The following is a 19,209-nucleotide window of genomic DNA, read 5'->3' as shown; positions in this document are numbered from 1 at the left end:
TCTGTAATACTAGTTTCAGGGCTTCTGACATCCTCACGCCAGCATACATGCAGACAGACAGAATATTGTATACTAAATAAATAAATAAATATTTTTTAAAAAAATTCCAGCACTTACATGGCAACTCACAGCTGTCTGTAATACTAGTTTCAGGGCTTCTGACATCCTCACACAGACATACATGCAGGCAAAATGCCAATGAACATAAACTAAAAGTTAGTTATATGTAACTGATAAGTTTTAGAACTCTGAGTGAAACCAATTCAAGTCCAGCAGTGTTGTCACATAGACTCTTGAAACTTCTGTGTCATTTCCTAACAATGTGAAGAGGTTAGCTATCTCTCTCACCCTTTGTTAGGCTTGGCAGCCAGAGTCTTACCTATCATCTCAACAGATGATTTTTTGATTTGTCTTTTCACTGCTGTGGGGCTGGGGGTTAGCTCAGTGGTGTAATACTTACCTAGCCTATCCAAGGCCTAGGTTCAATTTACAGTATTAAAAGTGGGACAGACACGGGGTGGTGGTAAACTGTTAAAGATAATAAATCTTGCTGGGCAGTGGTGGCACACACCTTTAATCCATAACTCATGGTGCAAAGGCAGGTGGATCTGAGTTTGAGGCCAGATTGGTGTACGTGTCAGTCTGTCTCTACCTATGTCTATAGTGTCCCGTGTCCCCGTCTCGCCCCCCCCCCTTAACTATGTAAGACTGGCCTTGCCTCTGCCTCACAGGTGCTGGAATTAAAGGTGTGCCCTCCATAAATAAGTCTCTTAAGACGTCTTTTAGGTCAGGTGTGATGGCACATGCTGGTAATGTCATATAATGTCACTTGAGAGGCTACAATCAGGAGTCCAAGGTCAGCCCGGACGACATGGCTAGACGCTTTCTAAATACTCAAACACTCTTTCCAGCTGTCGGCCGAGGTCCATAGGATCCACTCAGTACAGAGGACAGAACCACTGGTGCTGTTCCGAAGAGGTGCTGTTCGTGGGCTAGAGGCCTTGCTTGCAGAGCCTCAGCAGAACATTGAAGCTGTCATTCCTGATGAGGAGGTGATCAGGTAAGTTCCAGAGCTTGTGTATGAATTTCCACCAGTAGAGAACGGGCTCTGCATTGCTTCACTGCATTCTTTACTATGTTTAAATGTGGTTTTGCTTAGAAACATAAAAAGCTGTGATATAATTCAGTGATGTATCCCTGCCTAGCATATCTGAAGCTAGCATTAGTCCCTGGAAAACCAAGACAAAACTATCCTAAGTAAGTCCCACTTACTGTTGGGCATGGTCCTAGGGAGAAAAGGGCAATCAGAGCTCTGAGTTTGAGGCCAGGCTGGTCTGCATAAAAGGCTCTAGGGCAGCAGCAGCTACATAGTGAAACCCTTGCTTTAAAAACAAAACAAAGCAGGGCTCAGAGGTTAAGAGCACAGACTGCACTTCGAGAAGTCCTGAGTTCAATTCGCAGCAACCTTACATGGTGACTCACAACCTTCTTTAACGAGATTTAGTACCCTCTTCTGATATGCAGGCAGAACACAGCATACATAATAAATAAATATTTAAAAAAAGAAAAGAAACTGGGCAGTGGTGACACAGGCCTTTAATTTCAGCACTCAGGAAGCAGAGGCAAGTAGATCTCTGAGTTTGAGGCCAGCCTGGTCTACAAAGCAAGTTCCAGGACAGCCAGGACTGTTGTTACACAGAGATACCCTGTCTCAAAAAGAAATAAAGAAAAAGTAAAACAAAGCAAAAACAACATTTAGGAGAAAATCAGCAAAGGCTCCAAGAGCCTGTGAACCTGTGAGGTCATAGATGATGTGGAACCAACCATAATCCCATCAAATGTCAGAGACCTGGATGGTCAGCTATTTCCACATTAAATGGATAAAACCAAAAGAACAAGCTCTTTGGTTCTGTCATATTGCCCAGCTGCTGAGTCACGGCCCTTTCGCCTGAAGAGACCATTCCTTGGTAGCAAGAGGTGATGGTGGTGCTTGCAGGCCTCTGCTTGCATAGGCTCTGGACTGATGGTGAATAAGTAGCTCTTTTGTGTGGTGGTCAGACAGTCCTGGACTCCCCACCTCACCCTTGCTCATCACTCCGTCACATTCCCTGTTCATTTAACCTGTGGATCTACCTGATAGAAGCTAAATTCCTGAAAGCCAAGACGGTGCTGAGCAAGTGAGCAAGTGGACCCGTGCATTCCTCTAAGGTGTGAGCAGCTGTTCAGGAGTGGGTGACCTTTGGGTTCAAGTCACCACTTTGACACAAGCTGGCAATGCTGTTCTGGTCATGGGTCTTTTAGCTTCCCTGTGGCTTATTCTCTGTTGCTTGCAAAAGGCAGGTAAGATTCCAATGTTATCCTAAGAATACTAGTGCCCAAAGTAATTCTGACGAAAGCGGGATGGAGGACTCGGTTTTCATAATTGTCTGGGAAGTGTAACAACATCCATTATCTCCAGAACTGCATTTGACAAGTGACAACTCTTAACTACTAAAGTAGGGGTTCTCTGTTGTCCTGGCTCCAAAAACACCATAATAGTTATTTAAGTTTAACTGGTAAATAACATTTCTCAACTGATTTTGTGTTTTCTAATTTTTCTTTCTTTTTAAAAGGTGGTCAGAGTTTTTCATGGTATTTAAGCAACCTGTCTTAATTTTTATTACTGAAAAAGTAAGTGGCATCTTTAATTTCTGGTCTTTGTTACATTTTTAAAGTCACCTGTGTTATTTTCCAAACTAAAGTGCAATTTTACTATTTTAGAAGGTTATTTCTTTTGTGACCATAAAAGTGCTAGTTACAACTATCTGTATCCCTGATTAAACCAACATTTTTTAGCAAATTAATTCCATTAACTTTATGGTATAAAAGCCCCATGTGAATGAAGCTGGGTAGTGGTGGTGCCTGCCTGTAATCCCAGAACTCTGGAACTTGATGCAGGAGGATGAAGAGTTTGAGGTTAGCATGGGTTACATAGTGAGACACTGTCTCAAAGGACAAGGGGTGCATATATAGCTCAATGGTACAGCTATTGCTTACCAAGCATAGCATCTCTGCAGTCTTCAATAGCCGGGAACTCACTGTGTAGACCAAGCTAGCCTGGACTTTATTGCATTTTTCTTGTCTTTGCCTCCCAAGTGCTGGGATTACAGGTTCATACCACCACACCCAGCCTGGGCAAGAAGCTTTTAAGTATTTATTGAAGTAATTAGAATGGAGCAATAACTTGTCATTTTGACATTTAACTGTAGTTAGTTGGACTGGGAATATTTACAAAACAACTTTTTTCTTGCAGCATGGGAATTATTTTGCTTACGTACAATTGTGCAAATCACATGGCTTAAGCAAATACACACTCTTACTTGGAAAAGAAGAAAAATTTATTAAACAAAATTTTACTGCACGTGTGGATGGGAAATTCATCTCCCTGGTGTCGTTGAGTAAGTTTTCTTTTTTTTTTATTATTATTATTATTTATTTATTTATTATGTATACAATGTTCTGTCTGTGTGTATGCCTGCTGGCCAGAAGAGGGCACCAGACCTCATTACAGATGGTTGTGAGCCACCATGTGGTTGCCGGGAATTGAACTCAGGACCTTTGGAAGAGCAGGCACTGCTCTTAACCTCTGAGCCAGCTCTCCAGCCCCGTAAGTTTTCTTTAATAACAGAGGTAGTCATGGAAGGCTGTGAGAGGGTTGTGTACATTACAGATTCTTCTGCCATTTCATATGACTTTGTTAGGTTTACCATGGACAACAACAAATAATACAATACCTATAGAAAGAAAGGTCACATGTAGCTAAGGCTGGTCCCTGTGATCCTCCTGCCTCTGGCGTCCAGGTGTTGGGATTGCAGAGGTGTGTAACCATGTTTCTATGCTGCCAGGTATTGAACTCAAGGCCTTGTACATGTTAGGCAAACATTCTGACCAGTTGAATTACACTCCAGCGTGTTTCCCCCCACCCATGCACATGATTCAGCATGATGTAATGTGTGTTCTTGTATGCATGGTCCTCGACTCCCATTTTGAGTCAGAGAACTACTTGAAGACAGTTCGCTTCCATCATAGGGCTCCGTCCCACTCAGGTTGTCAGGTTTAGTGGCAAGTGCCTTTATATTGCAAACCATTTTACTGACCCCACTCACAAAAAATTTAATAAATTTGTTGAGAGAAAGCATAGCGTGATATGATTGTTGGAAGTTCTGAGTTATTTATAATTTGTAGTCTTATAAACACCCTAATAATTTAACTACAGTAGATACAAACTGTCCTTTCTCCATTACTAAACAATAAATACTTGCTTTCCAACAGGCTCCGATGGGTGTGCATATGAAACCTTGATACCATTATATTCAAACGATGCCGAAAACAATCAGAGGTTAGGTAGAGCATTGATGCTCAAGGCAGTTGTGTCTGGTGGTGCTCGAAATGGTACTACCATCACCATCCTGGATCAAGACCACGTAGCAGTCCTGGGACCTCCGCTTCCAGCTTCTAAAGGTAACTGAAGTCACCTAAGAATCCAAACTTAGCTTTTAGCCTCCAGTCTCCATCATCTTTCTTTTTTTTTTTTTTTTTTTTTTTTTTTTTCAGTAGAATCTTTCTATGCAGCCCAGGCTGGCCTTGATCTCAGGATCCTCCTATTCCAGCTTCCCAAGTGCTGGAATTGTGGTTGTGTGCCACTGTGCCCAATGCCATCTTTCAGTTCATGAACTCCTTAATTTTTGCTAGCAGAATTTCATAATTTATACTATACCTTCAGTCATTCCTTCCTTGGTTAAATTATTCCTTTAGATGCTAATAAAATGATTATTTCCTTTCCAATTTTCCTTTCTAGGCTGTAGAAACACAGCTGGTTCTATATGGCATTCTTTTTTTTGTTTTGTTTTTTTGTTTTTTTTGTTTTTTTGTTTTTTTTTTTGGTTTTTCAAGACAGGGTTTCTCTGTGGCTTTGGAGCCTGTCCTGGAACTAGCTCTGTAGACCAGGCTGGTCTCGAACTCACAGAGATCCACCTGCCTCTGCCTCCCGAGTGCTGGGATTAAAGGCGTGCGCCACCACCGCCCGGCTACGTCATTCTTTTTTGTTTTGTTTTTCGAGACAGGGTTTCTCTGTTGCTTTTGGAGCCTGTCCTGGAACTAGCTCTTGTAGACCAGGTTGGCCTCGAGCTCACAGAGATCCGCCTGCCTCTGCCTCCTGAGTGCTGGGATTAAAGGCGTGCGCCACCACCGCCTGGCTCTATATGTCACTTTTATCCCTTCAGCTCTGCTAAGTTTTTTATTACTGCATCTCTGCATGTGTGTGTGAGCTTTGCCTTTATTCCCAGGGTAATACTGACTTAATAGAGGGCGAGGACACATTTCTTCTCTGGTCTGAGAGTTTGGTGCTGATTTGTAATTGGTGGAATTCTTTCTTTGAATGTTGTTTTAATTACAGACTGAGATCTGCTATTGTGACCTTCTAGGGCTCTTCCGCTCTTCTTTCTACCTACCCTGTGCCTCACTTGCTTGAATTCCTGTGGCAGTCACTCACTTTTATACATGAAGCAAACTTGTGTATGCACCTCTGCCTCTGTCCTTCACGCCATAATATCATGTGTTTCTGAACTTTTGTATCTTACATTATAGAATGCCTCTCCATATGGAACATAAAGTTTCAAACATTACAGACATCAAAAGAGCTGCCACAAGGAACCAGTGGGCAAGTAAGTTTGATATTTTTATTTTTTCTTGGTTGATTTTGGTTTTGATTTTGTTGTTTTGTTCAGGTTTGGGTGTGGGTTACTCTGTAGCCCAGAGTGGCCTCAGAGTTACAGTCCTCCTGTCTTGGCCTCCTAAGAGCTGGAGTTATATATTGCCATCATGCTGTTAATTATTTGGATTTTTATTGAGTATCTTCTGAGGAAAACAAGAATTACTTTTTGGTTTTTCAAGACACAGTTTTTCTGTGTAACAGACCTGGCTATCCCATAACTCACTTTGTAGACCAGGCTGGCCTCCAACTCATAGAAAGCTGCCTGTCTGCCTGCCAAGTGCTGGAATTAAAGATGTGCACCACCACCACCTGACTTATAATTTATTTTTTTACTTAAGAAATTACATTTGGTTGAGGTTTTGTTTCAACATTTTCTATATACTTATGACTTTCATTTGTTTTGGTTTTGTTGGTTTGTTGGCTTTTTGGAGGTTTCTCTGTAGGACTGCTGGAACTTGCCCTGTAGACCAGGCTGGCCTGGCCTTGAACTCTGAAATCCGACTGCCTCTGCCTCCCAAAGGCTGGGATTAAAGGCATGTGCCACCGTTACTGGAATTTCAAAGCACTAAATTATACCTAATTTTAGGTCAGAGGAGAACAGTTTGGTTTTTAGCTCTGCTTTCATTTTTGCTTTTTATTTTTGTGTATTAAACTATAACCTAAGGTATTGCTATTCCTAATAAATTGACCTTTAAATGTTACCATGGAACTACGTAAAGAATTAAAATTTTGCAGGACAGTGGTGGTGCACACTTTTAATCCCAGCATTCAGGAAGCAGAGACACTTAATCCCAGCACTCAGGAGGCAGAGACAGGAGAATCTGTGTGAGTTTGAGGCCAGCCTGGGCCTACATACAGAGTGAGTTCCAGGACAGCCAGGGATGCACAAAGAAATGCTGTCTCAAAACAACAAAAAGTCAGCGCATGAGTCCACAGTGACTGGATGAAGACGGTGCTGTATATTACATTGTGGAACTTGGTTCATAGAGAAGAATGACATGTCATTTGTAGGGAAAGTAGATGGAAGGTTTTTAAAAATCAGAATTTTCTCTCATGGCTGAATTTTGACTTAGCTGCGTATAAGACATGAGAATTTAGCAGAGACGATGGAAAGAAGAGAGAGATTGGGGAGCAGGAGAGCGGATGAGACAGTAAACAAGGGTCCAGGGCAAGTGATTTTGAGTGTATGTGAAATATAATGAAACCCATCATTTGGTACAGTGAATACGTGCTAGTAAAATAAGGTTGAGTCAGATCTCCGGGGGATGGATGGATGGATGGATGGATATATGTGTGTGTGTGTGTGTGTGTGTGTGTGTGTGTGTGTGTGTGTGTGTGTGTGTGCGCGCGCGCGCGCGTGCTGACTTTATAAAACTTTTTTTTTCAGCTCTGGTATCACGGGGAAGCATTATTTATGTTGCACGGAAAATGTCTAACTGTGATTCCATACAAGTGTGAAGTGTCCTCTCTGGCAGGCGCTCTCGGAAAGCTCAAGCATACTCAAGAGTCAGGTTGGAACCTCTCTACTCTTTTTATTGACACAGAAAATTTATTAGTTCCTGGTTTCTTTTTTCTTTTCTTTGGGTTTTTCTAGACAGGGTTCCTCTGTGTATCTCTGGCCTACCTGGAATTCACTGTGTTGACCAGGCTGACCTCAGACTCACAAAGAACCACCTGCCTCTGCCTCCCAAATGCTGAGATTAAAGGTATGCACACTACTGCCTAGTTTGAAGCCTATCTTAAATTGTGTATAAATTTAAATTGTTTTCTTTTGTTGTTGTCCTTTAATTTGATGGTGTTAAGTCAGAATAGTCCAATAATTTATGTTTTGTCTTTCTGCAGACAGTCATTCCATGCCCCATTTTGTAAACTGGGTAACGTGTTCAGGATATGAACCTGAGTCCTACAGTACAGAGCAGTCAAAAACTGTAAGTTCAGTAGTTGGCTGAGTAATGTTGGTGGCATTGTAAAATTAAACAGGAAGAGCTGGCACTGCCTTAACCCTTCATGTTTGTTTACCTCTTTTTTTGTTTTGTTTTGTTTTGTTTGTTTTTGGTTTTTTTTCGAGACAGGATTTCTCTGTAGCTTTGGAACCTGTCCTGGAACTAGCTCTTGTAGACCAGGCTCGAACTCACAGAGATCCATCTGCCTCTGACTCCCAAGTGCTGGCAGAAAGCTTCAACAGAATTTAAAACCTTTATCTAATACTTGTAAATCTAGCTGTTAATTAGATTTAGTTAGTGTTTTTTGTTTTGATTCGGTTTTGTTTTTTCAAGACAGGGTTTCTATGTATAGCCCTGGATGTTCTAGAACTCACTCTGTAGACCAGGTTGGCCTTGAACTCACAGAGATCCACCTGCCTCTGTCTCCTGAGTGCTAAGATTAACAGCATGCACCACCACCACTCAGCTAATTGTTTTTAATTATGTATTTATGTTTATGTGCCCACATATATATGTGCTTTAGATACATGCAGGAACCAGCCAAGGATGAGAGAGTCAGATTCCCTAGAACTGGAGTTACAGATGGTGTTGAACTCCATGTGGGTGCTGAGAACCAAACTCAGGTCCTCTGCAAGTGCAGAAATGTTCTCAGTGGTTATACTGAGCTATCTCTCCAGCTCCAGTGTGTGTTACTATTTAAAGATATGTGTGTTAATAAACTAAGTCCCAGGTAGGAAACTAGGCCAGTTTTCAATTAGTAGTAATGCCCTTCTGAGTAGAGAGGTTTATCAAAGCTGAGTGTGGTGGCTTGTGCCTCTGATTTCAATACTTAGGAGGCCAAGTAGGGAGGATTAGAAGTTTGAGGATAGTCTGGGCTTCATAATGAGTTGCAGACCCACCTAAAATTTAAAAAAAAGTCTTTATCTCATTTCAAAGTTGTAATAAAAGCATTTTATTTATCATTAAGCATTTTTTTTAGTATGTGGTTGGGGCAGAGAGATGGTTCAGTAGTAAAGAATGCTTGTAGCTCTTGCAAAGGACTTAAGTTTGGGTCCCAGCACTCATAAAAGACAGCTCACAGCTGCCTTTAACCCCAGCTCCAGGAGACCCAGTGACTTTTTGTAGCTAACTCAGGCACCTCCGTTTACATACACATACACTGAAGCACATGCTGACATACACTGAAAAGGAAAGTCTTGGAGCTGCAGAGGTGACTCGGTAGTTAAGAGTTCTGCCTGCTCTTAAAATAAAAGACCAAGGTTTGTTCCCAGCATTCATGTGGTAGCTCAAAGCCATCTATAACTCCAGTACAGGGGATCTAACTTCCTCTTCTGGCCTCCATGGGTACCAGGCATTTGCATGGTACGCTTGCATACATGCAGCCAAAACACCCATGCACAAAAAAATAGAAATAGCTGGGCATGGTGTCTCATAAATTTAATTCCAGCACACAGGAGGCAGAGACGGGTTGATGTCTTTGAGTTTGAGGCCAGCCTTGTCTACATGGTGAGTTTCAGGACAGCCAGGACTATATAGAGAGACTCATGTCAAAAAATTAAAGCTAACTAAAATTTCTTTTAGAATAAATCCTTAACATAAGTATTTTGAAGTGTATGATCATAACAAGTATACTAATTTGTTGTATAGTCCTCTAAATTTTTTATGTGTCTTTTACATTTTTTTGAAAGCCTAAAATGGATTTATTTTCTTACAGCTAAGGAAAAAAAATATTGAAATAAATTTACAGCCAGAAGTTCCAGGAGCCAAACAGCTTTTATCAATAATAAAGGTAAATTTAAAAAAAGAAAATTAGAAGTCAGGCTGCTGAGATGGCTCAGTGGTAAAGGCACTTGTTTCACAGGCCTGCTCTACTCTGTCCTATCACAGGCCCAAGCAGCTTCTTTATTCATTAACCAATAAAAGCAACACATATACAGGACTTCCCATACTGTGTGTGTGTGTGTTGTAAAACAAGTCACCTTGTTTCAGTGGATTGCATGGATATTCATATTTTGAAAGAATGTTGTGCTGGCAAGTTTTGTTTTTTGCTTTTTTGGGTTTTTTTTGTTTGTTTGTTTGTTTTTTAAGTTCAGAGTGACATTTCGTAATGTATCAGACTAAATTCTTTAATTTTGCCCTTTCAGAAAGGTTCAGAAAAACATATTGAAGTCGAACTACGTAAATTTTTGGCTAAATCAACACCTGACTTTCATACTGTAATTGGAGATATAGTAGCAGGACTTCTGGAAAGGTGTAAAACAGAGCCATCGTTTTACCCCCGGAACTGTCTGGTGCAGCTCATCCAAACGCGTGTGCTTTCCTACAGGTATGTGTGTGTCCCCACCTCATATTCGGCATTCTTTTGAACTTGTTCTTTGTACTTGTGACATTTTTATGTGAAAGTAGTTCCCAAGGAGGTGGCTCACTGAGTAAAATGTGAGGACTGGAATTCGACCTCCTAGAACCCACATAAAAGTATAGTGGGGGCTGGGCAGTGGTGGCGCACGCCTTTAATCCCAGCACTCAGGAGGCAGAGGAGGCATCTCTGAGTTTGAGGCCAGCCTGGTCTATAAGGGCCAGTGATGGAGGAAGGTCATTGGTTGATTAAATAAAGAAGCTGCTTGACCTGATAGGTTAGAACATAGGTGGGAGGAGCAGACGCTGGGAGGAAGAGGAAGTAAGCTCAGAGACTCGACAGCTCTCCTCTCAGGGGCAGACGCATCAGAGAGACACGATGCTCCACTCTCGCGGGCAGAGGCGAGAGCTCTGCTCTCTGAGGCACACGCGATGAAGCTCCGACCCAGGATGGACGTAGGCTAGAATCTTCCTGGTAAGCGCACCTTGGGGTGCGACACACATGATTGGAAATGGGTTAGTCCAGGAGCGAGAGTTAGCCGAGAAAAGGGCTAAAGCTAAAGAGCCAAGCAGTGTTTAAATGAATACAGTGTCCGTGTAATTATCTCGGGTAAAGCTAACTGGGTGGCGGGACACAGCCCACCGCTCTGATTACTACAGGCCAGTTTCAGGACAGCTAGGACTGTTATATAGAGAAACCCTGTCTTGAAAAACCAAAAAGGTATGGTGGGATATGGCAGCCCACATAAATCCCAGTGCTTGAGAGTTGAAGATAAGACTAGTCAAAACTTCCGACTCTACCTTCAGTGGGAGACCCTGCTTGTTGGGCGAAGAGTGATGGAGGAAGCCACTCAGCATTACTCTAGGGCCTCCACAGACACAAGCATACACTTACATGATACACACTCATAAGTGAACGTGTATGAATTCACACTGCACGCACATATACAACCAGAGAGATTGCCACTGAGGTGTGGTAGTCATCTTCATTGCCTTTAGTCCTGTCGTAATGAAGTCAGCTGCACCACATAGACTGGACTTTCACAGCTTCCCACGGTGGGTGTGTGGATCCTCTTTACAGGGACTCCAATCCTGTCACACATTGCCTGGTCTCAGTTTTCACATCTTTACCCTCAAAGCCATTATTGTATATTAATACTGCTGACTTTGCTATAAGCTCAAGGTGTGGCTTGAATCACAGCTACATCAGCTTCTTTTTGCTGGCTCCTTGGAAACATTTTGCTAGGCAGTTGCGTTCGAGGAGCAAGGACTCCTCTTAGACTTTCTTTAAATGAACCTGTATATATTCACTAGATAGATCTTCTGAGGGATGGAGTTTTGCCCTTGACAGCTTTCCTATTGTCCAGTATAGCACAAAAGGTTTCTTGTTAAGAGTGTTGATCTCTTTAATAGTTTTAAGTTGTTTCTCAGTAGCAAACTAAATGATCACTTTTGAAATTTCCTCTATGAAACAAACTAGTCTGCTATTGCTCAGTTCAACTTCATGTATGTTCTCAGGATGCAGACAGAATGAAGCCAGATTCTTGGTCAGACTCCCACACAAATGGCCTATAGCCCAGTTCCTCAAACATCTCTTGTTCCACTGTCTGCACTTCTCTCAGCTTTGCTGTTTTTAGGGTCCCACCTGAATGGCCTCTCGAGCTCCTTTCAGCACTTAACTGTCTCTTGAACCCCAGATACCAAACTCTTCCACATTGTAGCCTTAAAAAGTTTCAGCAGCCTGAGAATCACATAGGTTCCCGCAGCAGCTGGGGAAACTAAGACAGTGGTGATGGTGTATGCCTGTGAGACACTTGGTGGGTCACGGCAGGGAGAGGATGAGTTTGAGACCAGCCTCTACTTTAAAAGGACCTGGGTTTATTTTCCCAGCACCCACTTGGTGGCTCGACCATCTGTAACTCCTGTACCTTGGATCCAGTACCCTCTTCTGACTTTTATAGACAGCAGTCATACATGTGGTCACACTGTTTTGGTTGTTCAAGACAGGGTTTCTCTGTGTAACAGTCTTGGCAGGCCTGGAACTTGCTTTTGTAGACCAGGCTGGTCTCAAATACACTGAGATCCACCAGTCTTTGCCTCCCAAGTGCTGGGATTAAAGGCAAGCACCACCACCGCCACCCAGCTGTGGTCACAGACTTACATGCAGGCAAAACACTCATAAAATAAATTATTTAAGAGCCGGGCGGTGGTGGCGCACGCCTTTAATCCCAGCACTTGGGAGGCAGAGGCAGGCGGATCTCTGGGAGTTTGAGGCCAGCCTGGTCTACAAGAGCTAGTTCCAGGACAGGCTCCAAAGCCACAGAGAAACCCTGTCTCGAAAAAATAAATAAATAAATAAATAAATAAATAAATAAATAAATAAATAAATAAAATTATTTAGTCAGTTGGTCGTGGCACACGTCTTTAATCCCAGAATTTTGGAGGCCGAGGCAGATAGATTTCTGTGAGTTTGAAGCTAGCCTAGACTACAGAGCTAGTTATAGGACAGCCAGGGCTACACAGAGAAACCCTCAAAAAACAAACAAGCAAACAAAAAATTAAAATAATTTTTGTTCTTTTGTTTAGTCTTGTTGTGTGTTGTGTGTGTGTTGTTTTGGTTGGTTGGATTTTGGTTTTCAGGACAGGGTTTCTCTATGTAGCCTGTGACTGTCCTAGAACTGTAGTTTTAATTTTTTTAATGATTTTTTTAAATTATAGTAATTGTCTTATTTTTGATCTCAGCTTGTGCCCTGGCCTGATGGAGATTGCTCTAGAGCACACAGATGTGCAGATGTTACAGCTGTGTCTGCAACAGTTCCCTGACATCCCTGAGTCGACCACCTGCGCTTGCTTAAAACTTTTCTTGAGGTAAGTTAGAATCTGTGGTCTCATTCCCATGATATCATTGGAATCTGTGACTTATTTGACTTCTAAAATGTTGAATTCTTAGAAAATAAACTTTCAGAGGTTCAAATAATGAGAAGAATTAACCTCTTGCTTTTAATTAACATCGTAGCATTGGTGATGACTGTCTTCGAGACATTAATATCAATATGGAGTCAGTTTTTGATTATAGTGATACCATACAAGATGAGCAAAAGGAAATGGAAGAGCAAACTGAAATTGTTCAAAATGGCTTCAGTCCCGAAGACAGTAGCTGCAGTAAAGACAGTCAGCAGTTAAATAAAAAGCCTGAAGATGAAGCAAAGGAGACCGTCTCTTTCCCCGTGACCTCATGTCCTGTGGCCCCAAAGCGAGCGGCTCTGCTGTATCCTTCCAGGTGGTTCCGATGCTCTGCTGTCAGGGATATAGTTATATGCTAAACAGTAACTAAGGCATGATTCAGTTTTTTCCCCTGGCTTTTTTCAATGTCTGCTTGAAATGGATTAAATTCGATGCTGCTTTCAACTAATTTATTAAACCCATTTTCTTCTCTCTCTCCCCTGCTCCATTAATCGTGTGTGTGTGTTGGAGTGGATGACTCCCATGGTCTTATGCATACTTGTCAAACTCTACCTCCAAGCTACCTTCCGTCACCATTGAGGTCTGTTTTCTTTGAGGGGTCTTTTGTCATTTAATTTGGTTTAATTTTGTTTTGCAGTGTGGCTCACATAGCCTTGGCATCCTCCTTTCTCTCCTTCTGGAGTGCCAAGATCGCAGGTGCGTGCCACCATGTTTCACTTGCCTGTTTTCTTTCTTTTTTGCTTTTCTTCTGTTTTTTTTTTTAAATATTTATTTATTTGTTATGTATACAATACTCTGTCTGTGTGTATGCTGCAGGCCAGAAGAGGCACCAAACCCCATTACAGATGGGTGAGCCACCATGTGGTTGCTGAGAATTGAACTCAGGACCTTTGGAAGAGGAGGCAATGCTCATAACCTCTGAGCCATCTCTCCAGCCCTTCTTCTGTTTTCTTAATTAAGAAGATAAAATACGCCGGGCGGTGGTGGCGCACGCCTTTAATCCCAGCACTCGGGAGGCAGAGGCAGGCAGATCTCTGTGAGTTCGAGGCCAGACTGGTCTACAAGAGCTAGTTCCAGGACAGGAACCAAAAAGCTACGGAGAAACCGTGTCTCGAAAAAAAAAAAAAAAAAAAAAAAAAAAAAAAAAAAAAGAAGAAGAAGAAGAAGATAAAATACTAGCTAGAGAGATGGCCCAGTGGTTAAGAGCAGTGACTGCTCCTCCAGGGTACCCGGGTTCAATTCCCAGCACCCACATAGCAACTCACAACTGTAACTCTAGTTCCAGGAAGTTAAACAGCCCTCACATAGACACACATGCAGGCAGAACACCATGCACATAAAAATAAATCATTAAAAAAGAAGAGTATTGGTGATTAGATCTCCAGGAAGTGACGACTCGTAGCAGTCCTTTTCTTTCTTGAGTGTTTTCCTTTAGTCCTGAGTAGAAATGCAGTTCTCCATTCAGCGTACAGTGAGACCTTCCTCCTGCCGCACCTGAAGGACATCCCCGCAAAGCACATCACGGTGAGTGTTCTGCATGACTGTACATTTTATTTCTGGTCTAAATTGTGCTGCCTAATTCTGAGCAACTGGTAGGCCATTCTAATCTGTGGGATACTTTCATATGCATAAGAGAGAGCCCCACATGTGATGAGAATTGCTCCAGAAACCAGGGTGATTGGGGGTGAGAGACCTTGCTCCAAGGTCTGCCCTGCTGGAAACAAGCTTAAACCATCTTAGGTTGTCATTGAAAGGACTCTTAAAATAACTGAAAAAAAGAAGAGAAAAGTTCTCTTTTCTGATCTGTTTTTTACTGGTCTGAGCTCATTACCCTCCTGTCCTAACTCTCAGTGGTGACAGGGACTCCATTTTACTCATTCTGTCCCCCAGAACCTGTCACATTTGTTTGATACGTAATTTAATTGAACAGCATTGTAAACTTTTTTCTGCTATCTGCTGGGTTTATTTGTAAAGAACGTTTTCTACCGGATTGGTAAGTTGTGCTCCTGTTTTCCCTCCCACAGCTATTTCTCCAATATTTGTATTTCCTCTATCTGAAGTGTAGTGGCAATGCCACCATGACTCTTCCTGGAGTAAGCCCTCCAACACTGAGCCAGGTAAGATAACTTTTGCCTTTGTACAGAAACCTTGGCATACAGTGTCAGCCGTGTAGTTCTGTAACCAAGATGGGAAGACGCCGCCTCCTCCCTTGTGCACATCACTGGATTGCAGAGGGCTTCTCTGTTCAATAGATGGATTTCTAGATTCATAATTACAGATTACAGAATCCCAAAGTCATCTTTGTAGGGGAACGTTTCTACAGTATCAAAAAGGTTTCAAAAGTAAACTTTGGGACCAGGTGTGGTGGCACATACCTTTAATCCTAATACTCAAAAGCCAGAGTAGGTGGGTCTCTGGGCGTTCAAGATTAGTCTGGTCTACATAATGAGTTCTCATAGAACCTGTCTCAAAAAGCAAGGGGAAAAAAGGTAAACTTTGTACCTCTCTCCTCCAACCTCTCTTAGAGATAACCAACATTAAAAGTTTCTCTTGTGAACTGGGCATTGGTGGTGCACACCTCTGATCCCAGTACTTGGGGGGCAGAGACAGGCAGATCTCTGAATTTGAGGCCAAACTGCATTATATAGTGAGATCCAACACAGCCAGAAAAAAACCTGTCACAAAAAAACGAACGAACAAAAACTCAGAAAAGTATCTTTTGTGTCTAGAAATACTGATTCTAGACACATTCTTTTTGTCTTTGATTTTTGTCTTTGTGACACAAGACCTTTAGTGTGTGTGACATTCTGCAAGTTAATTCATTCTTTGTCTCAGTGCTATGTTGCAGACTTATCTTGGCCTGGTATATCCTTCTTTTCTCATCCCCCCTTGGTGCATTGCTTGCACGTTCTGCAACATAAACAAGCTTTAGGTGTTAGTCTTCTCATGGCTTTCCTTGTAGGTGTATTCCCACAAGAGAAACACTAAGGGAAGCAGGCATGTGTTTTCAGTTTTCAGAACGCCAGATTACCTTCCCAAAGAGTTGTGGCTGGGACTGCCCCGTAGTTCCCACACTCTGCCCACACCTGCTATTGTCCAACTTCTCAGCCTTGCTAATCAGATAGGAACAGTGTTGCCCTGGATTGTATTGTGTTTCTTGACAATAGAGGGGGGAAGTAGTTTTTCTTTATTCTTTTTTGTGAGACGATATTTACTTAGGTTCTTTATCCATCTTTCTATTGTAGTGCCTGTTTGCGGGGAGGTGTTTATAAACATGTCTTTGTGTATTGAGTTAGTTTCTGTTGTTTGCCTTGCTACTGTTTTAGTGTCTTTTTTTGTTTCTTATTTGACAGTTCATGTGTTATGTATGCAGTGACTTCAGTCTTTCTCCCTGTTACCTCTCTCTCCCTATTCTGATGAGGCCCTTTATTCCTGAGACGTGCCCTTCACATGGTTTATTTAGTGGGGCTGTGTGTGACCCACTGAGTCTGGTTAGTGCTCCTTCATGAGCATGCATGAGGGCGTCTTCTAGATCAGGAGCTACTTTCCACTGGATAAATAGGCATCCCTCACCAACTCTGGGAATTGCCAACAGTCGAGTCCTTCAGGGAGGATGATGCTTCACGTGCCATCAGTATAATTTTTCTAGGCAAATTTTAATTTTTGTGCTCTAGGCTGCCACCACTGCCTGGCTGTGTTGTTTTTGTCTTTTGTGAGAAGGTCTTGGCATAGCCCAGCCTGGCCTGGAACTCACATCAGTCGTCTTCTTCCACCACTGAGGTGCTCTGAGTACAGATGGGAGACACCACAACAGAGAACACAGCCTCCTGCATAAGATGGCTAGTGCTGCCTGCGGGATTAGATCTCATCTGGCTTCCTCTCACTGACTGATGTTCCTCACAAAGTATAAAAGCGGGAAGAAAATATTTATGCTTCATAGAAGTTACTCCATCTCTAAACTGAATGTTCAGACTTCCATGAGGATTTGTTTTTCTAACCGTAGTGGTGGTACATAACCTTTATTCCCAGCGCCTTTGGGAGGCAGGCAGATCTCTGATCTATATGGTGAATTCCAGGACAGCCTGGGCTACATAGTGAAATCCTCTTTCAGGAGAGATGGCTCAGCAGTTAAAAGCACTGGCTGTTCTTCCAGAGATCTAGAGTTCAATTCCCAGCACTTTAATTGTGGCTCACAGCCATCTGTAAATGAGATCTGGTGCCCTGTTCTAGGCAGAGCACTGTATGCATAATAAACAAACAAACACTGTATTCAAAATAAACAAATGAGTAAGTAAACGAATAAATAAAATAATGAATGATTGAGTGAATGAATGAAACAAAGCCTGGCAGTGGTAGCACACTCCTTTAATCCCACCACTTGGGAGGTGGAAATCTAATCTCCGAGCTGGAGGACGGTGGGGTCTACAACAGAGAGGTCCAGGATATCCAGGGCTGTTACACAGAAAGACCCTGTCTCAAAAAACCAAAAGGAAAAAAAAGATTTGTGATGAATTTGAATTAATGGACTAATCTTTTTGTATTTATCTCCAGATTATGGATTGGATATGCCTACTTCTAGATGCTAATTTTACTGTTATCTTAATGATACCAGAAGCAAAACGACTCTTGCTTAATCTTTACAAATTTGTGAAATCTCAGGTTTGTGTTTATTTAATTCTTTCCGGTTAATTTTATTCTGAGTGGGGTGATGTGTTTGGGTGGGAGCACAGTGTGTTGGTCAGAACGCTGTGTTAGAGAGTAGTTCTCTTCTCCTGTCCTGAGTTCCAAGGGGCCTGTCTTGTGCCTTGTCTCAAGTAATACCTTGTTTGTTTTTTAAAAAAACTAGTTAAATATAACTATAATGCGTATACCTTACCTTTAATATTTGGTTATGTCAAGATGGGACTCGGCTTGTGATAGAGGGAATGATACATATGTAAGGCCATTGATTCATTCCAGTCCAAAAAACAAAAACGTTCCTGGGAAAGCCGTTAGCAGTATGTCGTATGTAGAGTGATGGTAAAGTTACTCTGGGTCTTTGTCTTCTTCAGATTTCTGTCTATTCCGAGCTCAACAAGATTGAAGTGAGCTTTCGGGAGCTGCAGAAGTTGAGTCAGGACAAGAGCAGCAGAGGACTGTACTCCATCGAAGTGTTGGAGCTCTTCTGACAGAGCAATTCTCCTTCATGGACACTTCATGGAGTTCTCTCTTTTAATTTTTATTTTTTTATTTGTTTTGGTTTTTCTGGGACAGCATCTCACCATGTAGCCTGGTCCTGGAACTGGATATGTAGACCAGGTTAGCCTCAAACTCACAGAGATCCACCTGCGTCTGGTGCTGGGATTAAAGGTTGCGCCACCATGCCTGGCTTGATGGAATTCTTTATGTGAATCCAGGGAAGAAAGTTTTGGTTGCATCCATCATCCCTCGGTGTCTAAAGAGAAGTGTGACTTCCGGGCCATCACATCACTGCTACAGGGTTCCCACAAACCAACTCTCGGTTGTAGACATCCCTGGAAGGAGATTATAGAAGTTTTTTAAGTATGGGATTGATCTGATTTTAAGTAAACTTATTTGTGTATTGATAAAAGTCTATAATTTCTTATCATACATTTGGAGAATGGTTTTTCTGTTAATAAAAGAAACAGACATCTTTGAAGAGTCGACCCAGAGAGAGTGTATTTCTCCGTCAGAACCGTTCCAGCTCATCTGTATCTGGCTGCAGAGACCATGCCACATGGAGGAGCCCTTAGGACCCCCAGCCAGCCTGGTACCTGCTGCCTCCTGCCATTTCTCCGTCCTTCACCTGCTGCCAGCCTTCTCCCTGCTCGAGGCTGGGAAATTCCCTCTTCCAGTGTCATGTCTCAGATGAGCTGTATGACAAGGATATGACAAAAATCGATTTCTAGGATCTCATTCCCAAATAATGAAATAGTCTCCTAAAAAACCGTTGTACTGGAGCCAGTGAGAGAGCTCGGTGCGTAAATAGGAGTGCGAGCTGTGCAGGCCTCTTGACCAGATTCAGTCCCTGGAGTCCATGTCAAGCAGGGGAGAGCCAGCCTCACTGAGTTGTTCTCTGCCCTCCACACAAGCGCCAGGACCTACACTACACACGCACGCACACACACACACGCACGCATGCACACACACACACACACACACACACACACACACACACACACGACTGTAATCCCA

At 42.4% G+C, this 19,209-nt stretch overlaps 1 protein-coding gene across 2 annotated transcripts in view; it reads left to right on the top strand.

Annotated features, from left to right (window-relative positions):
* Nol11 (nucleolar protein 11) overlaps positions 1-18,675 on the top strand; it is a 22,298-nt gene extending 3,623 nt beyond the window's left edge. Inside the window, exons 4-18 of one of the 2 annotated variants that reach the window (XM_005350430.3) lie at positions 912-1,060; positions 2,613-2,670; positions 3,293-3,437; positions 4,312-4,500; positions 5,626-5,702; positions 7,140-7,263; positions 7,595-7,680; positions 9,410-9,484; positions 9,840-10,021; positions 12,793-12,918; positions 13,127-13,318; positions 14,460-14,538; positions 15,039-15,131; positions 17,566-17,673; positions 18,066-18,675. In XM_005350430.3, coding sequence (XP_005350487.1) covers positions 912-1,060; positions 2,613-2,670; positions 3,293-3,437; positions 4,312-4,500; positions 5,626-5,702; positions 7,140-7,263; positions 7,595-7,680; positions 9,410-9,484; positions 9,840-10,021; positions 12,793-12,918; positions 13,127-13,318; positions 14,460-14,538; positions 15,039-15,131; positions 17,566-17,673; positions 18,066-18,182 — 1,800 coding nt within the window. In that variant the 3' untranslated portion in view covers positions 18,183-18,675. Of the gene's footprint in view, positions 1-911; positions 1,061-2,612; positions 2,671-3,292; positions 3,438-4,311; positions 4,501-5,625; positions 5,703-7,139; positions 7,264-7,594; positions 7,681-9,409; positions 9,485-9,839; positions 10,022-12,792; positions 12,919-13,066; positions 13,319-14,459; positions 14,539-15,038; positions 15,132-17,565; positions 17,674-18,065 lie in introns of both variants that reach the window. The other variant, XM_005350429.2, reaches the window with a different exon arrangement.
* The last annotated feature ends 534 nt before the right edge of the window (positions 18,676-19,209 follow it).

Source organism: Microtus ochrogaster, chromosome 7 (assembly GCF_000317375.1).
Source record: "Microtus ochrogaster isolate Prairie Vole_2 chromosome 7, MicOch1.0, whole genome shotgun sequence".
Taxonomy (NCBI): Eukaryota; Metazoa; Chordata; class Mammalia; order Rodentia; family Cricetidae; genus Microtus; species Microtus ochrogaster.
This window is presented reverse-complemented; position numbering and strand designations above follow the sequence as displayed.